Below are 12617 nucleotides of genomic sequence, written 5' to 3' on the forward strand. Positions count from 1 at the left end.
AAAACTGCAGAACAAATGAACTTCCCTATGACTAATGAGATGTTTCGAGTGGTTCAACATGACCATGAGCTGGCCTAAATCTGTCAATTAACAAAAAACACAGATACGGTTTTTAATCTACCTGCCACAAAATGGTTTGTACTTTCTTACTATGACCTGTTCAACCTGACCAGGTATCAAGCGCTGGCAGGTACAAACTGCTAAATGACAGTTTATGTACAAATCACTTTTACCTCATTATAAAATCTATTTAAGTTAAAATGGGTTGGCTGTCAGAATTATTTGTAGACTACAAATATGTAGGCCAGAAAGGAAAAGTAGTTTGTCAGAAAAGAAGTAATACTAAAACCAAGTTACTCTCTTCAGTTCTCACCTAAAACGCAGGACATAAAAATAAAACTTGTTTTTGTCAAACATGTATCATTATGACATGACTTTTTTGAAGTTAAATACTTTCTAGATTACTTACTCTTTGTCCTTTGGGACCTTGACTCCCAGGCAACCCTCTTGGCCCGACAAGACCCTACATGTTGCAAAATTAAAAGTCAGTTATAAAAAAAATTTTATAAGAATGTTATCAAAATAGTAGTCATGACCATTATATTATGATGTGATGTAGTATTTCTTATTAATTGTTAAGATGAAATTGATTAGTTTCCATACAAATGTAATCGTCACTACTTCACACATGAATTGTTTTATATGAAATTGAAAAGGACAGCAAAAGAAATGGACCCAAATTAAGATAAACAGTCTAAATAGGATCACAGGGGCTGCAAAGATGGCTTGGCAGTTAACACACTTGCCTATAAAGCCAAAGGACCTAGGTCAATTATCTAGGACCCATGTAAGCCAATGCACAAGGCACTGCATGCATCTGGAGTTCCTAAGGCTCTGGTGTGCCCATTCTCTATCTGCTCCCCCCATCTATCGATCTCTCTCAAATAAATAAAATAAATATTGAAAACAAAAGGATCAAAAAGGTCAATTTTGTACTTACAGGTAATCCCAGTGGACCCATGGGTCCTGGAATCCCTGGAGGACCTGGATATCCCTGTGAATTAAGTTGAATATGAAAGACAGAAAATCAATTATATTAACTTAAGACAAACCAGTGAATCACATCTCACAAAATGATAATTTGTTAAAACTTCACACTACTATTCAAGGTATAAAAGGCCTTAGTAAAGGTTCTGCAGAAAGATTGTTAAATTAACATCTTTACATCAAAGCTGTGTATCCAATTAACAGAAGGTCTTTGCCTAGAAAAGAGAATTTGCAAGTAGCATCACACATTATAATCTATTGTGAAGACAGAGTTCATTTTGTCTTTCTGTCGGCTATGTTGTCTTATGTCTGGACCCTCTTATGTTATATAGATTATCAATCATATCATTTTTCAGAAAAGTCAGGAAGTTCTATCTGTAAGTAATGTACATGTGTCAAAAGAGTTCAACCTGTCAAATTTTATAAAGACCATACCTATGACAGCAGGAACACTGATTCTGAGGATGCCCTAAGAGGTAGGGATTCTTTTGTCTGTTTGCTTGTTTATTTATTCTCAATTTTTATAAAAAGTATCCCATGGTAATACCCTCTCTTTCCCCCACTTTCCCCTTTGAAATTCCATTCTCTACCTTGAAATTGATTAGTCTTGTGAGTATGTTTTAGAGCTATTACCATCTGAAATTGCTAAAAATAACCTTATAGTGGTCCTGTGATATATATTAGTAACAATGAAGAATAATGAATGAAATAAATTTGGAGACAGTCTTATGTGCCACCAGAGTCATTATGATGGATATTCTGAAAAGAGATTTATTTAAAAAATTGGTAACTATTTTAGTTCCTATAACATATAGAAACTATTAAACTAAATTTGCAACCAAGATATAAAATTTATCAGTGGTTATTTATTTTAAAGACACAACTTTTAGTGTCTAAACTATAAATTATATAAAAGCAAGTAGACTATAACTGAACTTTCTTCTTCATCCACTGTAGCTAATTTATAGTCATTTGATTATTTCCTAAAACTATAGAAAAATTTGACTAATTTTTAGGTTTTTTTTTTTTTCCTGATTTGGTGCCAGAGATAGAAGAAAAATTTCATGGAAACATTATAAAATGACATTTTAAACTTAAATTTCAGTCAAAGCAATTCCACTCCAAAAGTGGCTTACCCTTTTTATTTGCTTTGTGAACATATTTTTAAATCCTGAGTTCTTACCATTGCACCTTTTTCCCCCTGGGGACCCAATGGGCCTGGACTTCCACGCTCGCCCTTTTGAAACAACAAAGGGGAAAAAAGCCATGTTGAGTCAAGTTAGTTATTCATGATTGATCTGAAGCTATGAAGGAAAATCATCAGAATTATGCCTTTCATGCATATCTCATTTCTAATTTTCAAGTCTTTAAAAATTTATAAATTTTGCATCTTAACCCTAAAATAGCAAGCCTTTTAGTTCAATGAAAATTCTTTTAAGTTGTTTGTAATGGAAAATGCTAAAAGTCTTGCTAAAGAAATAGAAATTATGGATAAACAAGACAATGTAAAGCATGCATTATGAATTTTTAAGTGGAAGTGCTTATGGTTTTGTGAGAGAATACAGAGAAGAAAATTGGGAGAGCATAAAAGCTTGTTGAAAAATTAACTAACCTGTATGACCACTGAAAAATTAGTTTCATAGTCTGTCAACCCCAATTAAGGGCTATAGAAATAATTCTGGAAGACCCATGACAGCAAATCTCCCATAGCGTATTAACAGGATTAAACTGATGCACAGTAAAATTTACCAGAATATTACTGCATAAGATCTAACTCATGGAAGAGTGAATAAATCAGAATAAAAATATTGAATGAAATTTAGTTGAACTCATACTGTGTTTTATTATATTGGGAATAAAATCAGTCAGTATATAGTAAGCACATATATTCCATGATGATTAGAAGACATTAAACAGATTCTACTCTCAAGTGACTACAAATGACATTAGGAGAGATGAATCAATTGGAGAGGGAAATTGAATTTAAGCTGTCTAGAAATCATCCTAACTACAGGAAGGGTAGAAACCAGGAAGAATTAGAAGAGTGTGGAGAGGCTTCATAAGATGAGGGTAAATTTTGCTGAGTTCAAAAATTTGGTTTTATAAATTATAAGGGAAGAGAATATTCCAGATGAAATGAAAAGTACAGGCATAGATACAAGCACAAGATATATAAAACAGGTGAAAGAAAAATGGACTAAAATGACAGCATATTTTCATACAATATCACTTCCTACAGGGAGCTTGCTATCATTAAGTAGAATTCAGTATTTTTCTAGTCATGCACCCAGCATGTACATTTCATGTTTGCTCTTCAGATCACATCTTTATAACCAAAAGGATAATGTGTATATAAAAATCAGAAACAAATGTTTTAGCCATATTTCAACATATTTAAGAGGTTCAGTACAGCTAATGTTTGAGTTATGAATGAATTTTCTCTTTTACTAGTTTATCTTTTTTTTTTTGAGGTAGGGTGCACTACCATACCCAGGTACTAGAATATATTAATTGTACAAAGTAATAGGTTTCATTATGACATTTCCCTACATGCATATATAATGTACTTTGACTATATATACCCTCTATTTCATTTCTTGTATCTTTCCCCTACTTCCCCCCCTTTCCTAATGGTTCACCTTTTAGCTTTTGTCCTATCTTTCTGCTAAATTCTACATTTGAAAGAAAATGTGATATATGTCTTTATGAGTCTAGCTTCTTCATTTAGCATAATGATGTCCTGTTCCATCCACATGCCTGCAAATGACACAATTTCATTCTTCTTTAAGACTAAACAAAACTCCTCTCTCTCTCTCTTTCTCCATTCTGTTTATGGTCCCTTAGGCTGAGTTCATAATTGGGTATTGTAAGTAGTGCAGTGTTAATTAAAAGTATGCAGGTATCTATACAGTAGGTCGACTTTGATTCTTTGGGGCAGATATTTAGAAGTGCTACATCTGCATGATACAGCAGTTCTACTTTCAATATTCTGAGGCATTCCATATTGATTTCCATAGTGGCTGGGTAATGCCACCAACAGTGGATAAGTGTTCTTTCCCTCCTCTACCTCCTCTAACATTTGTTGTTTTTTTGTTTGATAGTCATTCTTAGTGGGTGAGATGAAAGCTCAATGTAGTTTTTGACTTATATTTATCTGATAGCTAAAAGATGTTAACTATGTCTTTCTTTTCATGTATCTTTTTTTGTACTTCTTCACTTGAAAAGTGTCTATTGAGTTCATATTTCCATGTATCAATTGGACTATTGTGTTAATTTTTGAATTATTTATATATTCTAGATACTAATCCCTGGTTGGATGAGTAGCTGACAAAGGTTTCCTCTGATTGTGTGAACCATCTTTTCATTCTGAAAGTTTTCATTGCCGTGAATATATTAATTAGACAAAATCACATTTTTCAACTTTTAAAATTTTTTTAAATTATTTATTTGAGAGAAAAAGAGAGAAGGAGAAAGAGGAAGGGGGGGGAGGGAGAGGGAATTAGTATCCTGCTGTTTTGTTAGTATGGCTCTATAATATACTTAGAAATCAGGTACTGTGATATGCCTAGCATTTTACTTTTTTCTCAGCATTATTTTTGCTATTTTTCATTTCCAAATGGATTGGAGAACTGTTTTTCTACTTTTCTGAAGAATTTTGATGGGGATCTCACTGAATCTGTATAGTCCTTTGGGAGCATTATGGTACTATACATTACCTTTTATCAACATTAATTCTACTAATTCTTGAACACAGGAAATTCTTCCATTCTAGCTTGGAAGATTCCAAATCTTCTTCTTTATTTCTTCCTTGTTTTGTGGTTTTCATTATAGAAATAATTTATATTTGCCTCCTTGGTTAGGTTTATTTATTATATTATATATTATAAAATATTAGATTTATTCCTAGAATCTTGTTTTTAAATTTATTTATTTTTATGTTTTTTTAAAAAATATTTATTTATTTGAAAGAAAGAAAGAGGCAGGGAGAGAGAGAGAGAGAAAGGGTGTGCCAGGGCCTCTAGCCACTGCGAACGAACTCCAGATGCATGCGCCCTCTTGTGCATCTGGCTTATGTGGGATCAAACTGGGACCCTTTGGCTTTGCAGGCAAATGCCTTAACCACTAAGCCATCTCTCTAGCCGCTCAAATTTATTTTTATACTTTATTTTATTTTTGCTTTTTCGAGGTAGGGTCTCACTCTAGCCCAGGCTGACCTGGAATTCACTATGTAGGCTCAGGGTGGCCTTTAAGTCACAGTGATCCTCCTACCTCTGCCTCTTGGGACTTTTAGGCATAGAATTGTATTATCTACAAATGGATAATTTGACTCCTTTTCTCTGTGTATCCCCTTAATTGTCCTGTTGCTTTGGAATCTATGGCTAAGATTTCAAGCACTAACTTGAATTGGAGTGAAGAAAGTGAATACTGTTGTCTCATTCCTGATTTTAGTATTTCATTTCAGTATTTCCTCATTCACTACAATGTTGGCCTCAGCTTTTAGTATACAACTTTCCTTATATTGAAATATGAGCCTTCCCCACCATCTTCATCTTTGTCTGTGTCATGAAGGGATGTTAAAGCTTGTCCCAGGCTTCTCTTCATTTTTTAATCATGATTATATTTGTTTTATATATTATATTTATTGATTTGGATATGTCTAACCATACTTCCATTCCTGGCATGACACTAACATAATCATGATGTGTGTTCATTTTAATGTGCTGTTGGGTTCAGTTTGCGATCATTTTATTGAGTGTTTTTTGCATGTTTATTCATCAAGGAAACAGGTCTATAGTTTTCATTTTTAATACTTTTTTTGTTTGTTTATTTTTATTTATTTATTGGAGAGTGACAGAGAGAAAGAAAGACAGAGAGAGAGAGAGAGAGAGAGAGAGAGAGAGAGAGAGAGAGAGAGAGAGAGAATGGGTGCTCCAGGGCCTCTAGCCACTGCAAACGAACTCCAGACACATGCGCCCCCTTGTGCATCTGACTAATGTGGGTCCTGGGGAAAGGAGTCTCGAACTGGGGTCCTTAGGCTTCACAGCTAAGCGCTTTAACCACTAAGCAATCTCTCCAGCCCTAGTTTTCTTTTCTTTCTTTTTTTTTTTTATGGCAACAGAATAATACAAGCTTCAAAGAATGAGTTTGTAAACATTCTTTCCCTTCATATTTTATGGGATAATGTTTGGAACATTGGTGTGAATTCTGTTAAGGTCTGGTAAAATGGAGGCTCATTATTATTCCTACAATCTCTTTTTTATTATGGATCTGGTTAGGTTTTTCTGTATCCTATTGGCTTAGTTTTCTATGGTTTAATTTTTGAAGCTCCATATACACCTAGTACATATGAGTTTCTTCAAATTTTCTCAGTTTATTGAAGTATAGTTTTTCAAACACACACACACACACACACACACACACACACATTTCTTTTTCTTTTATTGTTTTTTTTTTTTTTTTTTTCGAGGTAGGGTCTCACTCTAGCTCAGGCTGACCTGGAATTCACTATGTAGTCTCAGGGTGACCTCGAACTCTCGGAGATCCTCCTACCTCTGTCTCCCGAGTGCTGGGATTAAAGGCGTGCACCACCATGCCTGGCCTGAGATCTTGCTAATTCTTTAATGTACTGGCAGCTGTATAGTTCCTCCTGTCTTTGCTGTATTCCATACTGGATCTTGCTGTTTCACGAGTCATCCATTGTACATATTTTAATTGGTATGTTAAAAGCATTTATATTTAGGATTAGTATTGACAGTTATATGCTAATTTCTTACAAATTTGTTTATTTGAATATTCTTTGTTCTTTCTATTTTGGAGAAGGATTTTTTTGTTGTTTGGTTTTTCGAGGTACAGTCACACTCTAGCCCAGGCTGACCTGGAATTCACTATGTAGTCTCAGGGTGGCCTTGAACTCACAGTGATCCTCCTACCTCTGCCTCCCTAGTGCTGGGATTAAAGGCATGCTCCACCACGCCTGCTGGAGAAGGATTTTTTGTTTTGTTTTGTTTTGAGGTAGGGTCTTGCTCTAACCCAGGCTGACCTGGAACTCACTCTGTAGTCCAGGCTAACCTCAAACTTCCAACCTCAGCCTTGTGAATACTGTGATTAAAGGCATATGCCACAATTCCTGGCCTCTTTGTAAACACCTTAGGTGTTTTCTAATTTACTGAGTTGACTAGGGTTGATTACTTCCTGGTTCTTGTTTATTCACTCTCTTGTTGAGATTTGCTATTTCATGATGTTTTGTGATTGTGGCCCTTCTTCCTCACCTGACTGCAGGAGGCCTTTCAGTATCTTCTGAAATGATGGCTTATTGATAAGGAACTGCTAGGTTGCTCTTAGCTAGTTAGTTAGAGGGTCTTTATTTCTTCATGAACATCAAAAAGATAACTTTGCTGTATATAGTTATATTGGCATTTATTTACTCATAGGCCTTGATATAAATCATTCCATGCTCTCTTGGATTTTAAAGCTGTTGCTCTGGTGATTAATTCTGATGAGTTGGCCTTTGTCAATAATTTGGCACAAGTCTACTTTTAATTTGAAACAATATCTTTTATCAATTTTTGTTTGTTCTATTTTCTTTGCATTTAACAATGTGACAGAGAAAGGTCCCTTTTGGTCATGTGTATTTGGGTTCTAAATGCCTTCTGTACTAGGCTGTCAATATCCTTCCTTACATTTGGGAAATTTTCTGCATAATTTCTGCACAATTTTTGTGTCTTTAATTTGCATCACAGTTCTTTTTTGGCTTCATGATCATCTATGTCTCAGAGTTGTTCAAACTTTGGGTCATGACTTCTTCTATTTCTTTATTGCTGTATGAATGTAATAATTCCTCAATTATGCCTTCAACCCCTAATAGCATTTCTTCTGTCTGATTTAATCTAGTGGTGATCCTTTCCACAGAGAATTTGATTTTGAAAAAATTTGATATATTTTGCTTTTCAAGGTATCCTTTTCCTCTTTCTTTGCTAAAATTCTATTTTAGTTACTGAATTTCTTATCCAAATCTTGACTTAACTTCTTTATGTCATTTATGTTTATTTGAGTCCCATAAAAGTAGGCTTTTAGGTTTTGTATCTAGAATTTCAACCATTTCATTATTTTTGATCCAATTTTTGAGGTGTTATGAACTTTACTGGCTAGGGAAAGTTAAACTATCTTACTTTTTCACATTTGTTATTTCTCTATGTCAAGATTTTTGTAGCTGTTGAGATACATATTGAGGTTTTATTTGAAAGACATTAATTAGTTTTATCGTGATGGTTCAATTTCTGAAACAGCTGCTGTGTTCTCACCACGTGCCCTTGGACTCTGACCTTTGTTGCAGACTTGTGGATACACAGGAAAGAAGAAAAGAGCTAGGAGTCTTCAGCCTGCCATCTTCCCATCCCCAACCCAGACTGATAAATACGTTTTAATTAACATGAAATTCCATGTAAAATTTGAATTTCACCCATGACCCAATACAAAACAAAATGATGGAAGAAATTACCTTTTCACCAATGCTTCCAGTTATTCCTACTTCTCCAGGTAAGCCAATAGGTCCCTTATAAGAAAAAAAAAATAACAGAAAAAATATATAGATTACATTTCTTCTATAGCATCCTGGTCTTAAATAATTTATAATTAGTATGTTTTTATCTAGCTGATCCTAAATTTTATTTTGGAGTAGACTTCCTTGTAGTATGAAGCAAAGCCTATGACTTCAAATCAGAATTAATTTATTCATTCAACAAATATGTAAATTAAAGCCTAATATATGATAGGCACTATGTTGTCAGATAAGGTTGAAGTCCAAATTCTAATGACCAAAGCATCAGTTTCAGAGTACATTATTATTTTGTTTTGAAAATGGTTATGTAGTTAATGTTTTCTTAAAAAGGCAATGAATTAAGATATGTGTTGATATGAAATTGGAAACTTTATAATCTCATTCAGTCTATTCAAAAGTTGGTCTTACAAAAATTATTTAATAAACCAAGATGTTAAAATTTAGTTCAGATATAAACTGCCTATCAATGTTTTCAATAAATGCAAAATGAGCTGAGGAAGATAATACTAAATGTATTTATTTGTTCATTCAACGAGACCAGTGTTAAGAAAGGCAGATGATAAGAAAATGAGTACCACTTGCTATGGAGGTCATAGCCCAGTAAAATGGAATACAACAAATGTAAATATCCTGTCAGCTAAATGAAAAAAAAGGTAAGACACTATCACACAAAGGTAGGGGAGGTTTATATCTGGTTGAGAACCTAAGGAAGGGATTGACAGAGAAAGCAATATTTGAGGTATGGCTAAATGTTGTTAAGACTCAATGGTAAAGCATATCCCAAGGAGAGTCATGATTTGATAAGTCAGGAGAGAGAAAATGCGAAATTCATCTCAATTATCTGGATTACAGACCTTTATAGAACAACAGACTGGGTAGGCCTATTGGTTCTATTCTGAATGTTAAGTAAGCAATTTGTATTCATGGTGATCATAGAAGAAGGTATTCACAAAGGAATTACTGTTGGTTTTGAGCAAAGAAGGAATGTAATCATTCCAGCACTATATGGATAGTAATGTAATGTCACTGTGATTAATGCATATAAAAGAGAAAAATAGAAATAGAGATGAACAGGTGGAAACTATTATAATAGCAATGTTAAGTATAACCACCTTCTTGAAGCCAATGGCAACATTATTAAAAGAAACATTAAACTCAGGAGAAAAGGTTATGCCAGAGGTAAGAGGAATTAGACCTCTGGGTAGTTGTGGCTTTTCAAATGAGAGTGTCTCCTGAAGCATTCATGTATGAGTTTCTATGACCGAGTCAAGTTTTGTAACCATAAGAACACCATACATAGTACTATTAAAAGAATGACTTCTGGGGCTGGAGAGATGGCTTAGCAGGTAAGATACTTACTTGCAAAACTAAAGGACCTTGGTTCAATTCCCCAGGACCCACATAAACCAGATGCACAAGGTGGTACTTGTGTCTGGAGGCCTTGGTACACCCATACTCTCTCTCTCTCTTTTTGCCTGCATCTCTCGCTCAAATAAATAAATAAATAAAAATATTTTTTTTATTAATTTATTTATTTGAGAGCGACAGACACAGAGAGAAAGACAGATAGAGGGAGAGAGAGAGAATGGGCGCGCCAGGGCTTCCAGCCTCTGCAAACGAACTCCAGACACGTGCGCCCCCTTGTGCATCTGGCTAACGTGGGACCTGGGGAACCGAGCCTCGAACTGGGGTCCTTAGGCTTCACAGGCAAGCGCTTAACCACTAAGCCATCTCTCCAGCCCTAAATAAACAAATAAATAAAAATATTTTTAAAAAGAATGATTCCTATATAGAGTAATAATAAAATATAAAAAAGAGGAGAATCTTAATGAAAATTCTTTGGGGGTTGGAGAGATGGCTAAGTGGTTAAGCGCTTGTCTGTGTAGCCTAAGGATCCCAGTTCAAGGCTCAATTCTCCAGGACCCACATTAGCCAGATGCACAAGGGGGCACACGCATCTGGAGTTCATTTGCAGTGGCTGGAAGCCCTGGCGTGCCCATTCATTCTCTCTCTCTCTCTCTCTCCCCCTCTCTCTCTGCCTCTTTTTCTCCATTGCTCTCAAATAAATCCATAAAAATAAACAAAAAAATTTTTAAAAAAGAAAATTCATTGGAGGCAGGAAGAAGTATAAAGTAAAATAGAGTTGTATAGGAGGAGAGCTGAGAGTGTGCAAAAAAAGCTAAAAGAAAAGATTTGGGGCTGGAGGGATGGCTTAGAGGTTAAGGCATTTGCCTGCAAAGCCAAAGAACCCAGGTTTGATTCCCCAGGATCCACGTTAGCCAGATGCACAAGGGGTCACACGCATCTGGAGTTCATTTGTAGTGGCTGGAGGCCCTGGCATGCCCGTTCTCTCTCTTTCCATATTTCTCTGTTAAATAAATAAATAAATAACTTTTTAAAAAAAACTTTAAGGTAAGAGATATCAGTGTGAGGAAAAACACTAAAATAAAGTTATAGGGTTTGCTAATTTTAAGATATCATTGGTGATGATATCGAAAAAAATGCCAGTAGTTTTTGTGTGCTTGGGTATGTTTACTGAGTGTAAACAGTGTATATGTGAAGAGAAAGCAGAAGAAACTTTGTATAGACTTAATTCTTAAGATGTTTGGCAATAGACACACTGTTGGAGATCATAGTTTATAAGATTATTCTATTGAGAACAGAATTTTTGCCTGTTTCAGCCAAGTAAAAGATCTACAGCAAAAAAAAATGTATTTTGTGTGAACAGGAGACAATTACATTCAAGATCTATTTTTTCCTCTTTAATAAAATGAATATATTTCAACAAGCCAATGTTAGGTTCTAATCCATCATCACTGGTTGGCAACTAACACATTTTTAATAGATGATGCTGGCAGGTTTAATCTGCCCCCAAGGATTATCTCTTACCCAGTGGCCTTTCCCTGCATTAAAAATGCTTTGTAATAGCTGGGCGTGGTGGCACATGCCTTTAATTCCAGCATTCAGAAGGCAAAGGTAGGAGGATTGCCGTAAGTTCAAGGCCACCTGAGACTCCATAGTGAATTCCAGGTCAGCCTGGGCCAGAATAAGATCCTACCTCAAAAAAACAAAAAATAAAAACCAAAAAATGCTTTGTAAGTCTCAGAACTCAAGCTGATAGAGACATATTAGTTAATGATTGCCTATAAACTTTTTGTTTTTATTACAAGAAGACTTTTTAAAAAATAAAATGATTGAATTATTTATTTATGAGAGAGAAAGAGAGAGGGAGAGAGAGAGACAGAAAGAGAGAGAGAGAGAGGGAGAGAATGGGTGTACCAGAGCCTCCAATCACTGCAAAGGAACTCCAGGTGGATGTGTCACCTTGTGCATCTGGCTTACATGGGTTCTGGGGAATAAAACTCGGGTCCTTAAGCTTTGCTGGCAAGTGACTTATCCACTAACCCATCTCTCCAGCCCCAAGAAGTCTTTAAAAGGAAAGACTATAGTGACATGACTTGCCTTTATTTTTTTAAAAAATTTTTTGTTTATTTTTATTTATTTATTTGAGAGCGACAGAGAAAGAGGCAGAGACAGAGAGAGAGGAGAGTGGATGTGCCAGGGCTTCTAGCCACTGCAAACGAACTCCAGATGCATGCGCCCTCTTGTGCATCTGGCTAACATGTGTCCTGGGGAATCGAGCCTTGAACCGGGGTCCTTAGGCTTCACAGGCAAGCGCTTAACCGCTAAGCCATCTCCCCAGCCCTGCCTTTAGTTTTTGTCCATGAACTAAGAACCATAAACATAAGTGAGAACCAGGGACAATGTGCAAGTGCAAACCAATGACAAAAAATATTTTCAACTTGACAGTGCTCAAAGGTTAATTAAGTACATGTAGAAATCATCATAATTTATTAAGATTTGTTACTGATGGATGCTAGAATAGAAACATGAATGTCTCTCTTTTTTGTTCCTTTCTATTCACTATTTCAAAACAAATGTTGAAATATATTGTTTAGTTCTCTGCTGTTCCCAAATAAACTACCTCCAGACTAGGGAGATGGGTCAGTAG

The 12617-nt window shown here is 35.3% G+C and overlaps 1 protein-coding gene across 2 annotated transcripts in view; it reads right to left on the reverse strand.

Moving 5' to 3' along the window:
* The window catches only part of Col24a1 (collagen type XXIV alpha 1 chain), a 298351-nt gene that overhangs the window by 133092 nt on the left and 152642 nt on the right, over nt 1-12617 (reverse strand). For both annotated transcript variants that reach the window (XM_045137919.1, XM_045137918.1), the window contains exons 25-28: nt 8546-8599; nt 2231-2284; nt 1001-1054; nt 470-523 (exon numbers count right to left, since the gene is read on the reverse strand). In XM_045137919.1, coding sequence (XP_044993854.1) covers nt 470-523; nt 1001-1054; nt 2231-2284; nt 8546-8599 — 216 coding nt within the window. The remainder of the gene's footprint in view (nt 1-469; nt 524-1000; nt 1055-2230; nt 2285-8545; nt 8600-12617) is intronic.

This window comes from Jaculus jaculus, chromosome 19 (genome assembly GCF_020740685.1).
Source record: "Jaculus jaculus isolate mJacJac1 chromosome 19, mJacJac1.mat.Y.cur, whole genome shotgun sequence".
Taxonomy (NCBI): domain Eukaryota; kingdom Metazoa; phylum Chordata; class Mammalia; order Rodentia; family Dipodidae; genus Jaculus; species Jaculus jaculus.